This window comes from Rhinolophus sinicus, chromosome 15 (assembly GCF_057876585.1).
Source record: "Rhinolophus sinicus isolate RSI-liver-muscle chromosome 15, RSI-T2T, whole genome shotgun sequence".
Taxonomy (NCBI): Eukaryota; Metazoa; Chordata; class Mammalia; order Chiroptera; family Rhinolophidae; genus Rhinolophus; species Rhinolophus sinicus.
The window spans coordinates 95,693,739-95,713,249 of record NC_142515.1 but is presented as its reverse complement, the minus strand read 5'-3'; the positions used below and the strand labels follow the sequence as shown (position 1 = coordinate 95,713,249).

The window sequence follows — 19,511 nt, the reverse complement described above, 5'->3', positions numbered from 1 at the left end:
GTTGCATCTGCAGAGCTCTGTCTTTGGAGAGTGTTTCAGTGGGCCCCTAGAGGTGTTTGAAAGTGCATGCCTGTCCGTCAGGCCAATGATTTAAGGCAAGCAAGTAAGCCCCTTTCACAGAATGTCTGGGCACTTTTCCGTTGGCTGCCTCTAGGATGGGCCCTGGGGTGGTTGAGTCCACACACCTGAGACCTTTAAGCCCTGTTAGCTTTCCAAGCTACATGTTTAGGTGCAGGTCTTCAAAGTCAATGTGCCAGATGCATGGGGTTCAAGACCTTCACTCCTCAAGAAGTTTGGGGTTTTGAGTTCCCTCCCAATTATGGGTTTCCACGACACGGGTGGAGTTTATGGCCAGTTTGTGTTTCAGCCTCTCCTACCTGCTTGGATGTCGATTTTCCCTCATTCACCCAAGATGTAGGAGTTACTCAGCTAGTTTTGGGGGGTTTTATTTCAAGGAAATTGTTTTCTACGTAGCTGTAGATTTGGTGTATCTGTGGGAGAAGGTGAGTTCAGGACCCTCTTACATCACCATTTTGAACTGGAGTATTTATTTGGCTGCTTTAATTTGCTCTTTTTATTGTTTTCTCAGAGAGATGCTTACATTATTGATTATAGATTATTCTTTTTATCTAGTTTATTTGTTCAGTGCTATACATTTTCTTCTAGGCACTACTTTTACTGCATCAGACAACCTTTGATATGTTCTATCTTCATTTCATTTACAGATGGTCCCCAACTTAAAATTTTTCAGCTTTACAGTGGTGCTAAAGTAATACCCATAAAACCATTCTATTTTTTTACTTTCAGTACAGTATTCACTAAATTACATGAGCTATTCAACACTTTATTATAAAACATGCTTTGTGTTAGGTTATTTTGCCAAACTTTAATGTAAGTGTTCTGAGCACATTTAAGGTAGGCCAGGCTAAGCTTTGCTGTTTAGTAGATTAGGTGTATTAAATGCATTTTCGACTTATGATATTTGCGACTTAACAATGGGTTTACTGGGACTACACTCTAAGCCAGGAAACACGTGTAGATCAAAATAAGCTTTGATTTTTCTAGAGAATTATTTGATCCTGTGTGTGATTAGAAGTGTTGTTTAAGGGGCCGGCCCGGTGACTCAGGCGGTTAGAGCTCCATGCTCCTAACTCCGAAGGCTGCCGGTTCGATTCCCACATGGGCCAGTGAGCTCTCAGCCACAAGGTTGCCAGTTCAATTCCTCGAGTCCCGCAAGGGATGGTGGGCAGCGCCCCCTGCAACTAAGATTGAACACGGCACCTTGAGCTGAGCTGCTGCTTAGCTCCCGGATGGCTCAGTTGGTTGGAGTGCGTCCTCTCAACCACAAGGTTGCCGGTTTGACTCCCGCAAGGGATGGTGGGCTGTGCCCCCTGCAACTAGAAAAGGCAACTGGATCTGGAGCTGAGCTGCGCCCTCCACAACTAAGATGGAAAGGACAACTTGGCTTGAAAAAAAGGCCTGGAAGTACACACTGTTCCCCCAATAAAAGTCCTGTTCCCCTTCCCCAATAAAAATCTTTAAAAAAAAAAAAAAAAAGGAAGTGTTGTTTAATTTCCGTGTCTTTAAGGGTTTTCCAACTATTTTCCTGTTACTTATTTCTATATTAATGCCACTGTGTTCTGAGAGCATAGTTTGTATGATTTCTGTGGGGTTTTTTTTAGATCCGTTAAGGTATATTTTATGTCCCAGAAGGTGGTATGTTGTGTGTTTTTTAATTGAATTTATTGGGGTGACATTGGTTAATAAGATTAAGATTATAAAAGTTTCAAGTGTACAATTGTGTAATACATCATCTCTATATTGCAGGGTGTGTTCAACACCCAAAATCAAGTCTTCCTTCCACCACCATGTATTTGACTCCCTTTACCCTCTTCTACTTTGCAATAACCCCCTACCTTCCAACATCCCTTCCTTTCTGGGAAGCACCATACTGTTGTCTGTGGCTATGAGTTTTATGTTCGTCTTGTTTGTTCATTTGTTGCTTTCTGTTTTATGTCTCCCATATGAATGAAACCATATAGTTCTTCACTTTCCATCTGATTTATTTCGCTTAGCATAATATTCTCAAGATCCATCCCTGTTGTGGCAAATGGCATTATTTCATCCTTTCTTATGACTGAGTAGTATTTCATTGTGCATATATACCACATCTTCTTTATCCAGTAATCCATTGAAGGACACTTAGGTTGTTTCCATTTCTTGGCCACCGTGAATAATGCTGCAAAGAACATAAGAGCACGTATCTTTATGAATAAGTTTTTTCAGATTTTTCAAGTAGATACCCAGAAGAGGGATTGCCTTAATATTTTGAGGAACCTCCACACTATTTTCCATAGTGGCTGTACCAATTTACATTCCCACCAGCAGTGTATGAGGGTTCCTTTTTCTCTACGTCCCTTCCAACACTTATTATTTCTTGTCTTATTGATAATAACTATTCTAACAGATCAGGTTTTGATTTGTCTTTCCCTTATAATTAATGAAATTGAGCATCTTTTCCTGTATCTCTTGGCCATTTGCATGTTGTCTTGGTAAAAGTCTGTTCGGGTCCTTTGCCCATGTTTTAACTGAATTTTTTGTTGTTGTATGAGTTCTTTACATATTTTGGATGTTAGCCCCTCATCAGAGGTACTGTTTGCAAATATCTTCTTCCATTCAGTTGGTTGCCTTATTTGTTGATGATTTCTTTTGCTGTACAGAGCTTTTTAGTTTGATATAATCCCATTCATTTATTTTTGCTTTTACTTCCCTTTGAGGTCAAATTCATAAAATTCTTTCTGAGACAGAGGTCCATAAGTTTAGTACCTACATTTTCTTCTATGTATTTTATTGTTTCAGATCTTATATTTAGGTCTTTAATCCATTTTTTAGTTAATTTTTCTGTATGGTGACAAATAGCAGTCTAGTTTCATTCTTTTGCATGTGGCTTTCCAATGATCAAGTACCATTTTATGAAAAACTTTCTTTTCTCCATTATGTTCTTGGCTCCTTTTTCAAAAATTGTTTGCCTGTATGTATGTGGATTTATTTCTGGGCTCTCAATTTTGTTCCAGTGGTCTGTGTCTCGTTTTCTGCCAATACCATGCTGTTTTGATTATTGCAGCTTTGTAGTATAACTTAAAGTCAGAAAGTGTGTTACCTCCTGCTTTGTCCTTTTTTCTCAGGATTGCTTTGGCTATTTGAGGTCTTTCATGGTTCCATACAAATTTGATGATGTTTTTGTTCTATTTCTTTGAAAGATGTCATTAGGATTTTGATGGGGATTGCATTAAATCTGTATATTTCTTTGGGTAACTTGGCCATTTTAATTATGTTGATTCTTCCATCCATGAACACGAACTATCTTTCCATATCTTTGTTTATTTTTCAATTTCTTTTAATTGTGTCTTAGTTTTCAGTGTGTAGGTCTTTCACATCCTTTAAATTTATCCTAGGTATTTTATTTTATTTATTTATTTTGTTGTAATTGCAAATGGAATTTTTTTCAGATGACAGGATTCTGTATTTCTGTGATGTTTATTTGAGATTGCCACTTTCGGTATACCCAAAAAATTTTGGTATGTCGTACTGTCATTCTCATTTGTCTCAGTATCTTTTGATCTGTTTATTTCTTCTTTGACCCAGTTGATGTTTACTGTCATGTTGTTTAATCTCCACATATTGTAGGTTTTCGTGCTTTCTTTTTTGCAGTTGATTTCCAGTTTGAAAGCATTGTGGTCAGAGAATATGCTTGGTTGCTTTGTATCTTAAATTTGTTGAGATTTGTTTGTGTCCCAGCAAATGGTCTATCCTTGAGAATGTTCCATCTACACTAGAGAATAATGTATAATCTGGTGTTCTGGGATGAAAACCTCTGTAAATATCGATTATGTCCATTTGGTCTAATGTGTTATTTAAGGCCTGTATTTTCATATTGATTTTCTGTTTGGGTGATCTGTCCATTGCTGTCAATGGGGTATGTAAATCCTCTACTATAATTGTATTGTCATCAGTTTCTCCCTGTAGTTGTCTTAAGTAGTTTTATATATTTTGGTGCTTCCATCTTGGTTGTATGTTTGTGTGTGTGTGTGTGTGTGTGTGTGTGTGTGTATACATAAATGTTATGTCTTTGTGATATACTGTTCCTTTTATAATGATAAACTGTCCACCTTTGTATCGTTATGTTTTTTTGTTTGTTTATTTTTGAAGATTTTATTGGGGAAGGGGAACAGGACTTTATTGGGGAACAGTGTGTACTTCCGGGACTTTTCCAAGTCAAGTTGTTGTCCTTTCCATCTTAGTTGTGGAGGGCACAGCTCAGCTCCAGGTCCAGTTGCTATTGTTAGTCGCAGGGGGTGCAGCCCACCATCCCTTGCAGGAGTTGAGGAGTCGAACTGGCAACCTTGTGGTTGAGAGCCCACGCTCCAACCAACTGAGCCATCTGGCCACCCAGGAGCTGAGTGGCAGCTCATTGACTTCATTCTAGTTGTGGAGGGCGCAGCTCACTGGCCCATGTGGGAATAGAATCAGCAGCCCCGTTGCCCAGAGCTCGTGCTCTAACCAACTGAGCCACCCGTCCACCCCCTCGTTGTTTTTTTATCTTGTAAATCTATTTTGTTAGATATAAGTACAGCTACACTTATATCTTTTTTCTGGATGCCATTTGTTTGCAGTATCATTTTGCACCTCTTCACTTTGAGTGTGTTTCTTCTTGCAGCTGAGATGTGTTTCCTGCCAGCAGCATAGAGTTGGGTTTTGTGTTTTGATGCAACTTGCTTCTGTGCCTTTTAATTGAGTTCTGTCCATCTGTATTTAGGGTGATTCTTGATATGTGAGGATTTCATGTAGCCATTTTATCTTTTGTTTTCTGGTAGTTCTGTGTCTCCATTGTTTCTTTTCCCTTTGTTTCTGTCTGTTATTTTAGTTTGGTGGTGTTCTGTGATTGTTTTTCTCTGTTTCCTCTTTTTTTTTAATGTTATGTATCTCAGTTCCAGATTTTCTGTGTGTGGTTACAATTAGGTCTATGTAAAAGAAAGCTTTACAATATACAATAGTCCTTTTTCTTCTGATTGCATCTTTTCTCCATTCCCCTGTGCAAGTTCAGTCCTTTAGCCCACCTTTATGTTTTGGTTGTCACAAATCACCCCTTTTATGCTGTGAGTTCATTTACAACTTAGCTACTACATTCTCTCTTTTTTTAATGTTTTGCTTCCTTTAACCTTTATGTTGTTTAAGTGTTTAATAGCATTCTGAACAAGGGTTGTAATTTCCTGCTTTTTTATATCTGTCAGTCATCTTACTCATAGTTTTGTATCCTTTGTTATTTTTGTTTCGGATAGGAGAGCACCTTTCAGTATTTCCTGTAATGCAGGTCTATCTAGTGATGGTAAATTCTCTCAGCTCCTGTATGTCGGGAACAGTCTTTATTTCTCCTTCATATCTAAAGGATAGCTTTGCTAGAAAAATTATTCTTGCCTGGTGATTTCTCACTTTGTTATTTGAGTATTTGATTCCACTCTTTCCAGCTTGTTTTTGCTTTAAAAATAAATCTGATGATAATCTAATGGTATTTCTTTTATAGGTTGCTGTCTTTTGCGTGGCTGCCTTGAGAATTCTTTGTCATTCGTTTTTGACAGTTTTAATATGTGCCTTGGAGGCCTTTTTGGATTGAAATAATTAGGTATTCTGTTAGCTTCTTGGATTTGAGTACTCAGTTCTCTCCATAGGTTTGGGAAGCTCTCATAAATTATTTGTTTGAGTTAGCTTTCTGTTCCCTTCACCTTCTTTTCTCCTTCTGGAATACCCATTATTCTTATATTTTTCTGATAGAGTCTGTTCACATAGAGTGCTTTTTTCTGTCTCCTTACAGTTCTCTTCTTCCATCTGAGTCGTTTTTAGATTCCTATCTTTGGCATCACTTCTTTCCTCCACCTTGTCTACTCTATATCCTAAGTTCGCTAGTTCATTCTGCATATCTTTAATTGAGTTCTTCAGCTGCAGTATTTCTATTTGGTTCTTTTTAAGTTTATTTAGTTATTTATTTTCCCCCGCCTACCCCCCACACTCCAGTTCAAGCCGTTGTTTCTCAGTCTAGTTGTGTAGGACACAGCTCCCTGGCCCATGCTGGTATTATGAGCCTTGCACTCCCCCGGCTGTTGCCAGTCATTGGTGGGCCGCTCACAGCAGCTCTCGCCAGCTGCCAGCTACTCACGATGGCTACCGGCCACTCACGCTGGCCACAGGCCGCTCATGGCAGCACACGGTAGCCCGCGTCAGCTCACGCCAACCTCTGGATGCTCACAGCAGCCCAGCTCCAGGGAGAGCTGTTGTTCACAGTCTTAGCTGTAGATGGCGCAGCTCACTGGCCCATGTGGGAATAGAACCGGTGACCTCAGCATTAGGAGCATGGCACTCCAACCACCTGAGCCACCGGGCCAGCCCTGTTTGGTTGTCTTTTATAGTTTAAATCTTTTTAGTAAAGTATTCCTTGTGTTCATTGATTTTATTTCTGAATTCACTAAACTGCCTTTCTGAATTTTCTTGTATCTCAAGTCTTTTTTTTTTTAGAACTCCAATCTTGAATTCTCTGTCATTTAAGTCATATATTTCCACGTCCTTAAAAATATTTTTTCTGGAGGTTTTTTTCATTTTCTTTCTGAGCTACTTGTTATCTGGGTTATGCATGGTATTTAATGGATTATTTTTCTGCCTAGACACATACGGGAATGAGATCTGTTGTGGGGGATTGAGAAATTTATGGTTTTGTTAACACAAATAAAATGTGCATACAAGCTGTCCATTCATTTCCTTTGCTGTGCAGTTTGGCATTGGGATTGGTAGCTTTGTGGTTCTTTGAGGCGATGTTGTGAGCAATCTCAGCACAGTAAGATTTGTTGCACATCAGCTGCACTTCAAACTCCTTGACAGTGTGGACTAGGAACTTCCAAAACCCACTGGGCATCATGTGCTTTGTTTTCTTGTTAACTCCCATAACCAACGTTGGACATCAAGATCTGGCCTTTGAATCTTTTGTGCACCTTATTGTCAATGCCTCTGGGTTTCCATAACTTATGCTTAATTTTCACATATCAGTCTGGTGCTAGATGAACTTCTTGGTCCTGTTTTTTACGATCTTGGGCTTCACAAGGGGTCGTAGGGCAGCCATGATACTGAGTAAGAGATGGCTTCCACCTGCATAGGCAGCCCAAGAAAGAGAGCTGAAATCTGTGTTAGTTTTTGTTTTGTTTTATTGGGGAATATTGGAGAACAGTGTGTTTTTCCAGGACCCATCGGCTCCATGTCAAGTTGTTGTCCTTCAATCTGGTTGTGGAGGGCGCAGCTCACTGGCCCGTGGGGGACCTGAACCGGCAACCTTGTTGTTAAGAGCTCACGCTCTAACCAACTGAGCCATCTGGCCACCCCGAAATTTGGTTTTTTGAAAGTATTTGATACTTCACTATTTTGAGTTGATTGTAGATGTTTTCTTTTGCTTTCCAGCAGGTGGTGCTGAAGCGCAAGTGTTTATTGTCTCGCAAATGCACTGCAGGGGTTTCCAGGATCTCTGTGGGGTAGTGTCACCTGTCTGTGAAAATACCCATATTCCCTGGAGGTGAGGGGGCATCCCCTCTGTGACAAGGTCACCTTGGTCTTGGGGCTCCACCCCCGTGGGGCAGTGTGGTAAGCAGTGGGACTCAGGGTGCACAAGTGCTCAGCGCTGCCTCATGCAAACAGATGCTGCCAGGAGTGCTGTACTACGTGAGGTATCCCAGGTGCTTCCATCTGCTCTGCTGCGATGGGAGGTGGCAGGATGGGTGGGGAAACGCTGGTTCCTGCATTTGTGGCTTTGTTCTCCTTCCAGTAATGGCGGCTGCCAGACCTTAGCCACACCTCTGTATCTTAGTATGTGCCTGCCCCTCAGGTAGAAATGTTTCTGTCCCTGCAGTCTTCAGGGCTGCCAAGAGTGTATTCTGTAACCCAACACTTTTGCTATTGCAGAGTCCCCTGGGGCTGCTTTGCTGGGAGGGTGAGGAGAGGCAGCTACACAACTGGGGCTTTGTTTTCTGCCTAATAATGGTGGCTGCTGAACCACATCTGCCACACCTTTGCGTTCCATCTCTGCCCCTGTATGGGTTCAGCTGCAGTGTGTACTGGCTGCTCAAGCAGGAGTGCTAATTCTACCCTCCTGCTCCTTAGGGCTGCACAGTGTATCTGCTGTAACCTGACTCCACCCCGCTCTCAATCCTCTGGAGCCGCAGTGAGCACTGAGCTGAGCCTGTGGCACCTGTCTCTCTCTGTCCTTTCCTTTTTGCTCAAAGACGCCCACCTTCAGATGTTTTAATGTGAGGAAATCTCAGACCTCTTTGTGTGTTAAGCAGGGTATCCTTTGTGGGGGAGGGGAATTATAATTGTGCAACTTGTTAACATCAAAGGGAGAGACTTGGAGGACATCTTACACTGCAGGCTGCTTATGTCACCCCTAAACCAGTTGTTTGACGGTGCTGTTCAATTCAACTACAGTCATGCACCACATAACATTTGGTCAACAGTGGAGTTCATGTATGACAAGTGGTCCCATTGGAGCTGAAAAACTCCTATAGCCTAGTGACGTCATAGCTGTCGTAATGTTGTAACACGATCCATTACAGTTATAATTGCCTAGAGTAGTCAGTACAGTAAGACTGTACAGGTTTGTAACCTAGGAGGAACAGGTTATACCATGTAGCCTAGGTGTGTAGTCTAGGTTTGTGTAAGTGCACTCTGATGTTGAAACGACAACATTACCTAATTACGCATTTCTCAGAACATACCCCTGTTGTTAAGCAACGTGTAACTGACTGCATGTCTTTCCTGATTTTCTGATTGTTAATGATATTCCTGATTTCAGTGATTTTCCTGATTTTCAATGACTTGGTTAGAGATCTGATTACAATGCTATTGACAAAAGAAATTTGCTTTTCTGTGCAACACTCAACATGCTAAGGTAACATCTAGAACAGCAAATAAAAACATATCAGGATGTTTTAGATCTTTAGAAGTTTTATATAATTTCTACAACATACTATTTTAGTAATAATAATACTCACATTATAAATACGTTATTCTTTATTTTACAATGCTTCCCATGTAATATTAGCATAGCAAATAGGCCTAAATAGTTTAATTTCCCCCTCTTATAAAGAGAGAGATATACCATTTGAAATGTTTCAAGTATTCCCTTTAAAATCTCAGATTAAGAAAAAGACTCTAATATTTGAATTTGGGGAAGTTTGGCAAACATCTAAAGCTTTTAAAACACTTGGTCAAGTAGGATCATAGGTCACTGCGAAACAATACTTGGTTATCCATCTAATCATGGTGACAGTTCAAGACTTCCTAGGCAAATACAGAAAATTACATAGTCATAAGCAAAACGTAGTTCTTTTAATTCAGAGGGTGCCAAAAAAAATGCATACACATTTTAAGAAAGGGAAAAACTGTGTTAAAATTGTAATACTCAATATATACGAACAACAAAAGATGAATACGAGTCACGTTTGACTTCTGCAATTACAAGAGGTGCTCAGAGTGGTTACCATCAGTGTCCAGACACCTCTGATTACGGCAAACACTGTTTGGTAGACTTCTGTGGCGAGCGTGTGAACCGTTCCAGCACCACAGCAGAAGCAGCAGGACTTGTTGCTGTGCGAGGCCTCCCGGGTCTTCCCTTGTGCTCATCACACACAGCACCATGCGTCTCAGACTTACCATGGATGCGAGCAGTTGTTAGGCGCGTTGGAGGTTGTAGACTCACACCTCCATTGTCGTTGTATTTCCACCACATTCTCGAATTTCAAACACCACTTCAAAATGGTCTTGCGCTCCTCTAAAGACATTTTCTTTGCCATTTTCTTTGACTGCCTGTCACATGGTGACGCTAGCATTCAGTTCATTAACACCATCTTTTGAACAAACATCATACTACATACACATTGCTACCATAATTCAATTCAACTTCAAAAAGTATTTAATACATAGATAACAGCTCTTAAAATATGTATACATTTTTTTGGCGCCCCCAGTATTGGTTTACCTAAGCAGTGAAAAACCTGATGATACAGAGCACAGGAAATCATTTTAATGAAACATGAAATCTTTGCTTTTGCTTTATAATCTCTTATTAAGAGCATACCAGTTTTGCAGGAAAACTATCCTTCTAGCAGATAACATTGTCTTATTTTTACATAGTACATTTGTTTTAGTTTTACATAAGTACGTTGTTGATGATAAAATTTATAATAAATACATTCAACCTTATCTAGTTTGATCATGTACAAAATTTGCTTTGTCAGGATTCCTTTCACAAACATGTACAACTTTTCCTCAAAACCCCATTTCCATAACTTACACCTCCTTTTACTGAAAACATATTCCTAGTAGTTTCAATTATATATGTTGGAATTTCTAACTCTTAAAAACCTCAATTTCTAATGAAAACTAAGTAAGCTATTGTGAACTGTTACATCAGGGTTTTTTTTAAAGTGGAAAATTTATTAATGTATTTCATAATTTGAAGAAACATGTTTCCCTTTTAATAGTGCAATGTTTCAATGTGACACATTTACTAACAGCAAATCCAAATTTATGTTTTAGTTTCTCTGTAATAAGCCAAAAATAGACTTATTAAGAATTAATATTTCAGTATTTTATTTGGAAAATGATCTAAATATTCAGGTAATCATCAGTTAATTTAGCTAGAAAAACTTTAAAGTTTCAAGTTATCAAAAAATCTTCGGAAACTATTTTTAAATACATATAATTGTTGCTAAAGTGTTTCACCTAAAAGACGTTTTGTCCCTACCTATATCTATTTATTTTACCTGTTGTAATAGTTATGTTTAGATTACCCATAAAAGTTTCATGAGATGTTAGACCAAGTCAGCAGTCATTCTAAGTTATTTTTGCTGATAGATTTATAAGCCTAGGTAGAATAAAGTATTAAATTCTGATAACTAAAGACATACCTTTTTTTAATGAACTTTAACATCAAGTATTTTTCCAGATCCTGGAAAATATTCGGGTTAGTTTCTGTTATATTTCTTAATTTATATAAGCACTTAATTTTTTTAAGTTAAACAGCATTTTACAAACCAATTTTGTTAATATACTCTGCAGGTAGACACACACACACATATATAGACAGATGCAACCAGAGACCTGATAGTTTCATTTTTTAAATTTCAGCCATGAGACAAGTATAAGGCAAAAAACTCACTAACTTATTACAGTTGGAATAAGTTATGTTTATTTGTTCAGATGGCAAGGCTCTTACTACTTTTAAAGAAAACCTTTAAGATTTGTATTTGTCCTTGACACTTAATTTTTAAGTAAGCATGGCGGGTGGTGGGGAGCACCGGTGGTTAGATAAGGGAACCTTTTCAAAAGGCTCTCCTTTCCATTTCTTCCCTTTGGTTCCTTTAGTCTCTGGCAGTTGTGGACTGTGTTTACATTTCTGATTATCTGCAGGAGGGCCTGGAGAGTTATACAGGAGGCTTTAAAAATCCAAGTATAAGTGGGCCAACTGTACTGAAAAAAATCCACATATAAGTGGACCCACACAGTTCACTCCCATAGATGTTCAAGGGTCACGTATATTTTCAGTTCCTCCCTCTGTCTCTTTTAACATTGCTGTCATTTGTTTCACTTATCCTTGAACAGAGTAATAGCAGATTAAGTACAAATTAAAAAAAGAGTAGTAATATATATTATATATATATTACAAGGATAATATATTTTACCTTCATTAATCCCTTTTTTTGATGCTCCACCTCTATCATTTACCTATTTTCTGATCATTTTCTTTTAACATTTCTTGCAAAACAGGGGTATTGATGTCAGATTCTCTCAGTTTTTATCTCAGAAAGTCTCTCACTTTTGAATAATTTTGCTTGACACAGAATCATGGGATATTGGGTTGTTGTTGTTTTTTAACTTGCAGCATTTTAAATATTTCACTCTACTGTCTTCTTGCTTGCATGGTCTCTGAAAATAAATCCAGTTCTTATCCTTGTTTCAGTATAACTAAGGTTTGTTTTTCCTCTTTGGTTCCTTTCAGTAAATTATCTTTGTCTTTGATTTTTCTCCACTTTGAGTATGATATGCTTGGGTGTGCATTTTTTGGGTTGTTTTTTTTTTTTCATGTTTTGTTTGTTTTCATGTTTTATGTTTTCTTGGCTTACTGGATCTACATTTTGCTGTCTGTCACTAATGTTTGGAAAATCTCAGTGATTATTGCTTCACTTATTTCTTCTGTTCCTTTCTGCCTTTTTTTTTTTTCTATCAAGTATTCCTATTATGTGTATGTTACACCTGTCATTTTACAATGACAGTGTCTCACAGTTCTTGGATATTGTGGTCTTTATTGTGTTTGCTTAGGCCCTGGTGAAATAGGTTATTTTAAGGACAGGTTTTGTTAACTATAGAATATTTTGATCATATTATAAAATAGCTTTTTTTGTGTCTCTCCAATTTTGGAGATGGTGGTTTCCCCATGTCCCCAGTTCTCTGATAGACCCAAGAAGGTTGTTCATTTTAGGTTTTTTGCTTTTGTCTTGTGAGGCTGGGAACAACAGCTGCTAAATTCACTATATGACAGACAGGAGGAAGAAAAAAAAGCAAAACAAATCTCTGACTCCAGTTTTTGGTGATCAACTGCTGACAGCTTTAAAGCCTCATCCTCCTCCTTCTTGTGCCCCACATTTGCCCAGGGCGATAAGGAAGACTTCGTGCCTTCTCCTTTGGGGGTGGCAAAAGATTCAGTCCATGCAAGCTGCTGCCCCCGTGAGTGAACTCACTTTAGTCCAACCACAACCTGAACAAAACAAGTCCATGTGCTTTTCCATGCTCTTTCATTTCATGCCTTGAGAGGCCTGCCTTACTCCCCAGAGACATCATTTATGGAAGTAATAAACTCTTTCATACCCTTTTGGCAGTGTGTGGTGTCACCGACTTAGGGATGCCTATACTTGGGGTGGGGGGCTCTTATGCTTCTGTGCACCCTAGGGGAGCTCAGAAGTGAGAGAAGTTGGAAGGGCTGCCTCTAGAGTGGCTGGTCAGGAAACGTCCTCCTGAAATTAGAAAATGGAGATGGTAGGTTCTTTTGGAGGAAAGCACTGCAGAATCCTTTATATATTTTATGATTATGGACAGTCCATCAAGCCATTGTGGATTTCATTGAACTCCCTTGCAATTTGCAGCTCTTAATCTATTACTCCAGGTCAGCAAAGGATGGGACATACTGTTAGGGTTTGACCAAAAAGAGCTCTTCTAGCACCTTATCTCAGTATGTGTGCCTATGAGTGCTGAAAACTGGTGAGAAGCACCTCTGGGGCTCATGTGTATAGGGTTCTTGTTGAAGGCCTAAGTCATCATGCCTTTTTAGTGTGCCATATCATGTGAAGCTGTCTGAGGCCTAGCTTCTGAAGAACTTCCTAGTTCCATGAAATGGAACAGAGAGAATGTGTAAACTGAGTCTGTGATAAATATTACAAAATTTACTACTTCACAAGAATATGTTTTTAGCCAACTGGATCTGGCTATTTCTAATAGCCTGGAGTGCTTCACACTGATATGGCCAGTTGGTTCTTGTTACAAGTTGGATTTCCCCAGGCTTCCTGGACTCTCATGTTTGGAGATGGGAATAGAAGTAAAAGCTTCCAATGTCTTGCCATGTTTTTATTCATTAAAACCTCATGTAGATTTGACCGTGTACATCATGGAGTGCTGAGTTAAATGGTAGGTAATAAGAAAGGAGATGAGAGTTTTTCTCATGAGGAATTGGTGTATTTAAAATGATGTTTGTTTCATTTGTATAGCATTTCTCTCATATCTCCAGATACTGCCATTAAAGAGCAATAATATTTAAAGTGATCATAGTAAAAATGCATAAATATTTTGCATGCATTCATGATACTGTTAAATTTATGAGGAATTAAGTGTGGACAAAGTGAGTTTCTGATGATTGAGACATAAAATAAATGTTTTGAGACCACAGAATCATATGTAACCTTCCTATACATTGAATATAAATCCCCAGTGCTGTCAGTCTCACTCATCCTACTGTACACATATTTGCAATGTTTTAGGAATCAGTGGCCTTTGAGGATGTGGCTGTGACCTTCACCCTGGAGGAGTGGGCCTTACTGGATCCTTCACAGAAGAAACTCTACAGAGATGTGATGCGGGAAACCTTCAGGAACCTGGCCTCAGTAGGTAGGGATGACGATATTTTTACTTACTTTGTAAATTACAGAAAAAGTATTTCTTGCCCATCAGCATTGTTCCAAGATGTAGAATGTGGAAAAGGAATACATTAGTAAATAAACTAAGCATGGTCACAGCTCATTATGAACCTATAATCTAATGCTGTTTCTGTAATTTCTTATAATTTGGAATTATTTTTCTAGGTCTGCATTTAGGAAAAAAGTGGGAAGATTATAACATTGAAAATCAGTACAAAATCCAGGGGAGAAAACTAAGGTAAGTCACACAATAGACAGCCTTATTGCATATGAGAACTCTAGTATGTCATAAATTTTTAAAAACAAGCAAATAAGATAACCCCTTCTTCAAATTTATTTACCCTTAATCCCATATATTAAGATCACTGTTTTCATAATAGCCATGGTCAAGTCCTCTTACAGAGTATTCAGTATATTCACTTACAGACTATTCAGAAAGGACAGAAAACCTTCACCTTTGTTGTAAATTATAAAAATGCAATTCCAATCCCCTACTAATAAAAATGAAATTAGAGAAATCATTAATAACATGCTTCTCATTTTTTACAGAAGTCATATGGTAGAAAATTTCCATGAAAGCAAAGAAGGTAGTCAGTGTCAAGAAACCATCAGCCAAATTCTGAATCTTAATCTGAACAAGAAAATTTCTGAAGTAAAACTATGTAAATGTAGTGTGTGTGGGAAAGTTTTTGTGCGTCATTCATCCCTTAATAGGCACATCAGATCTCACACTGGACACAAACCGTATGAGTATCATGAATGTGAAGAGAAGCCATATAAATGTAAAGAATGTGGGAAAGGCTTCAGTTACCGGAAATCTGTTCATAGACATGAAAGGACTCACACTGGAGAGAAACCCTATGAATGTAAGGAATGTGGGAAAGCTTTCACGTGGCTCACAACCTTTCGAAGACACATGATAACACACACTGGCGATGCTCCTTATAAATGTAAGGAATGTGGGAAAGCCTTTAGTTGTTCCACATCACTTCGGACACATGAAAGAACTCACACTGGAGAGAAACCATATGAATGTAAACAGTGTGGTAAATCTCTCAGATCTCCCCTAGGTCTGCGAATACATGAAAGAAATCACACTGGAGAAAAACCCTATGAATGTAAGCAGTGTGGTAAAGCCCTCAGTTGTCCCAGTTCCTTTAGAAGACATGAAAGGACTCACACTGCAGAGAAACAATATGAATGTAAGCAGTGTGAAAAAACCTTCAGTTCTCCTCTAGGTTTAAGAATACATGAAAGAATTCACACTGGTGAGAAACCCTATGAATGTAAGGAATGTGGTAAAGCTTTCATTTCTCTTTCAAGCATTCGAACACACATGGTAACACACACAGGAGATGGACCTTATAAATGTAAGGAATGTGGGAAAGCATTCATTTGTCCCAGTTCTTTTCGATCACATGAAAGGACTCACACTGGAGAGAAGCCATATGAATGTAAACAGTGTGGTAAAACCTTCAGTTGGCCCAGTTCCTTTCGAATACATGAAAGAATACACACTGGAGAGAAACCCTATAAATGTATGGAATGTGGGAAGACCTTCATTTATCGTACAACCTTTCAAGGACACATGAGAAAGCACAGTGGAGAGAAACCCTATAAATGTAAAGAATGTGGGAAAGCCTTCATTTCTCCCTCAAGTGTTCGAACACACATGATAATGCATACTGGAGAGGGACCTTATAAATGTAAGGAATGTGGGAAAGCCTTCAATTTTCCCAGTTCATTTCGAATACATGAAAGGACTCACACTGGAGAGAAGCCCTATGAATGTAAGGAATGTGGTAGAGCCTTCAGTTGTTACACATCCTTTCGAACACATGAAAAAACCCATACTGGAGAGAAACCTTTTGAATGTAAAGAGTGTGGAAAAGCCTTCGTTTATCGCACCACCTTTCGAGGACACGTGAGAACGCACACTGGCGAGAAACCATACAAATGTAAACAATGTGGGAAAGCCTTCAGTCGTCCCCATTCCTTTAGAAGGCATGAAAGATCTCATACAGAATAAAAACTTCTTGAATGTAAACAATTTGAAAAGGACATCAGTCGGCCTTCATCCTTACATGTGAAAATTCCCACTGGAATGAGATCCTACATATATGAGTCATATGAGAAAACCCGATACAAATTAATCCATGTATAAAGTTCCAGAAAACTATAACATGAAAGTCATTATAAAAGTTATAAATGTATTGTCTTTATTAGTGCCTCATTCTTAAAGTGGATCTTTGAACTGTGGATATTTACTACTTCCAAAAATGAACATTGAGGTAATACTCTTTATGCAATACTACATAGGGTTTATAGGTATTTTCTTCTTAAATCACTTAATAACGTTTTTCTCTTTCTATTTTGGAGCCTGTTTGATATACAGGTGAAGTGTATTTCTAATATGCAATAGATTTTTATGTTTCAATTGTTTTATAAGGGGTTATTGACAAATGATATTTTAGTATTTGTTGGGATGTCAGCTGGCCTCCTGTGCCAGGTACTGGATATCCTGTATATTTTCCTTCTTTTTTACGAGAAAACCTACTCTTTTATTTTCACCAGAAGACCCTTATTCCATTTTCCTTGCTAATAAAAGATGACATAAATTTGTAAATATGCAAATTTTATGATATAGTCTCATGTGAATGACAGTTGACCCTTGAACAATGCAGGGGTTCGGGACACTGACCTCCCATGCAGTTGAAGATTTGAGTATAACTACAGTCAGCTGTCCACATACATGGATTCCCAACCACAGAGTTGACATTTGGGTTGTTGTTACTGAACAATGAAATGTAGAATTGGTTCTAAATTGTGTTTTGTCACCTGGGTAATGTGACCGGTTTTAGAATATTTTTTCCTTCTATGGTTTCATTTTAGAATTCACCTATAGCTTCATTTGTGTGAGATTTGGAATGCAAAAGTATAGAAGGCATTAGTCAGGTTTTGGAGTCACCATACAGGGAGGGACGCAGGTGCACAAGAATTGAGGACACCTGCTTCCAGCCTGTTTTCCTGATTCCTTGCTCTGTCAATCAAGAGTATCCTCAAAACCACAATCAACTGCTTCGATTTTCTCAAGAGGTGTAGGTTTCCACACATACCTTCAGAAGTTCCACGTCGAAGATCCATCATTTGGGTTTTCTTGCAATCTTCCATGTGTCTACTAGGCAACTAATTTGAACTTTCATGGCTTGGAGTATTTTCTGATGCTTGCACTTCCATCTTTCCTGGACTGTATTCATATAAGATCTAATTTGTACAGTAAACACCTTGTTCTGGTAATACTGTTAGTGACCATGTATTCCTGATTCCACTATTACAGCTGCAGTGGTGCCGTCCAAACGAACCAGGTTGGAGTTTGTTCCTCTGCTACACTGTGTAGTGACTTCTGTGACCCACTCCTTCCCTGTGAGAATTGGCACCTTCCTCATATCAGGCAGATTGTGAATGTTTCCCATTGCTCACAGCTGTACATAAGTGTGCAGCAAATTTTTTATTATGTGTGTTTGTGGTTAAAAACAAGGTATTTTTGTCAAATAAAATCTGTAGTTCTTAGAAATATCTTATTGTTTTCATACAGTTTGTATATGACAGTTGTGATTTTCATTTCCTGAGCACATATATTAAAATATCCCATTGTAATTAAGGATTTTCAGATCAACTTTGTAATTTTTTCAAGTTAATAGTTCTATATTCTCACTCAATATTTCCTTGTATATCCATATTTTGGGTTTTTTTTCTGGTAAATTGTATATTTATTTATTTATTTATTTTATAGTTAACAGATTTTGTCTTGAAGCTAATTTCTTATTCATTTGTTTTGTCAGTGCCATTTCAAAACCTACCAGGACTACACCAGGAGTCAACAAGAGTGGTGTATATTGTAGTATTAAAAATGACTGCAAACCCTAACTGACTATGGATTTGTCAGTAAGAGGGTGCTCAAAACAATATATAATTTAGGCTTTTGCAAGTGATTTGATTACTATTCAAGGAAGCAGGATATTTCTGGATGTATTGGATGCTGTGAGGTGAACTTAATTCTATCATTGGCAATCATAAATGTTTTCTTTAAGGCTAAAACAGTGTAATAGAGCGAAACCTAACCCATAAGCTCCAGTCAGTCGTGTTATTAAGGGGGAAATTTTGGTCATTTTTATGATTTGGAATTGTCTCTCACCAATTTTACAGATATAGTTTAAAAATACCCTTATTTTTGTATGAATCCATTGTGATCACTGAGTAGCTTTGATCATGGAAGCCTTTGACATTTTTCACTTCACAGTAAGAAAAGGCAAGGCCAGCCCCTAGTCCACTGGGACAGTTTTTGTCTTTCCTACTCATTATCTAAATACTGATACTGGTGTATTGGGTGGGCATTACCATAAAGTACGTCAGTGAAAATGTAGAAATTCACATCTTAGTAAAGTACATAAAACCTTTAACATCTCCTTTGTGACTCAACTGAGGCCTATATGTTTAGGTAAATTGTGAGAGAACACAAACCTAGCAAGGGAGAAAGACAGGACCATTATTCCAATAAATCCTTTCTTGCTCAGAGACTATACTCTTGATAAAAATTTTTCAACATACCTCATCTACCAGACACTGTAGATTCAAAACATACCCAATTTAGCACAAATAAGGTACTGTCAGGCGTGATGTAGAGGTATGAAATAAACCAGTTCTTTCACCTGATGCTCATTTTTACAGGAAAAGAGATGGTTAACCAGTGGTAAAGTTTGGTTTATAAGATGGAAATTAGAGCTTTGATGAAATGTAAAAACCAAAAAATGAGATAGTGGGGAGGCTGGATGTATGTATATATTTTCTCTGAAGGGAGGAGTCTCAGTGAGTGACAGTGTCATTTTCGATCACATGAATTTCCAGCATGTAATACACCTTACAGTTTCAAGAACCGCTTTGGTGTGGAAGTAAATAGAGGACAGCAATGGAGAAAGTCCTGCATCCCTGTGATCGACAGGAAAGATTCCCCATAAAAATACAGACGTGGTTCATATTCATTCTTTTTGCAGTTTTGCAGGTGATCGTGAATTGGGACATGAGTGTCTGGACCTTGAGACTTTCCATTGATTCAGGCCACAGCTCTTTCTGGTGTCTTTGTCATTAACATCATTTAAGAAAATTTTAATTCACCTTTATTTTAAAGTTTATAGTATTTGGGATTTTCATTTTGCTTCTATATTAAACCTGGAATCC

The 19,511-nt window shown here is 38.3% G+C and overlaps 1 protein-coding gene across 3 annotated transcripts in view; it reads left to right on the top strand.

Moving 5' to 3' along the window:
- LOC109454334 (uncharacterized) overlaps positions 1–17,940 on the top strand; it is a 30,318-nt gene extending 12,378 nt beyond the window's left edge. For all 3 annotated transcript variants that reach the window (XM_019744838.3, XM_074338131.2, XM_074338132.2), the window contains 3 exons: positions 14,121–14,247; positions 14,442–14,514; positions 14,826–17,940. In XM_019744838.3, coding sequence (XP_019600397.3) covers positions 14,121–14,247; positions 14,442–14,514; positions 14,826–16,305 — 1,680 coding nt within the window. In that variant the 3' untranslated portion in view covers positions 16,306–17,940. The remainder of the gene's footprint in view (positions 1–14,120; positions 14,248–14,441; positions 14,515–14,825) is intronic.
- The last annotated feature ends 1,571 nt before the right edge of the window (positions 17,941–19,511 follow it).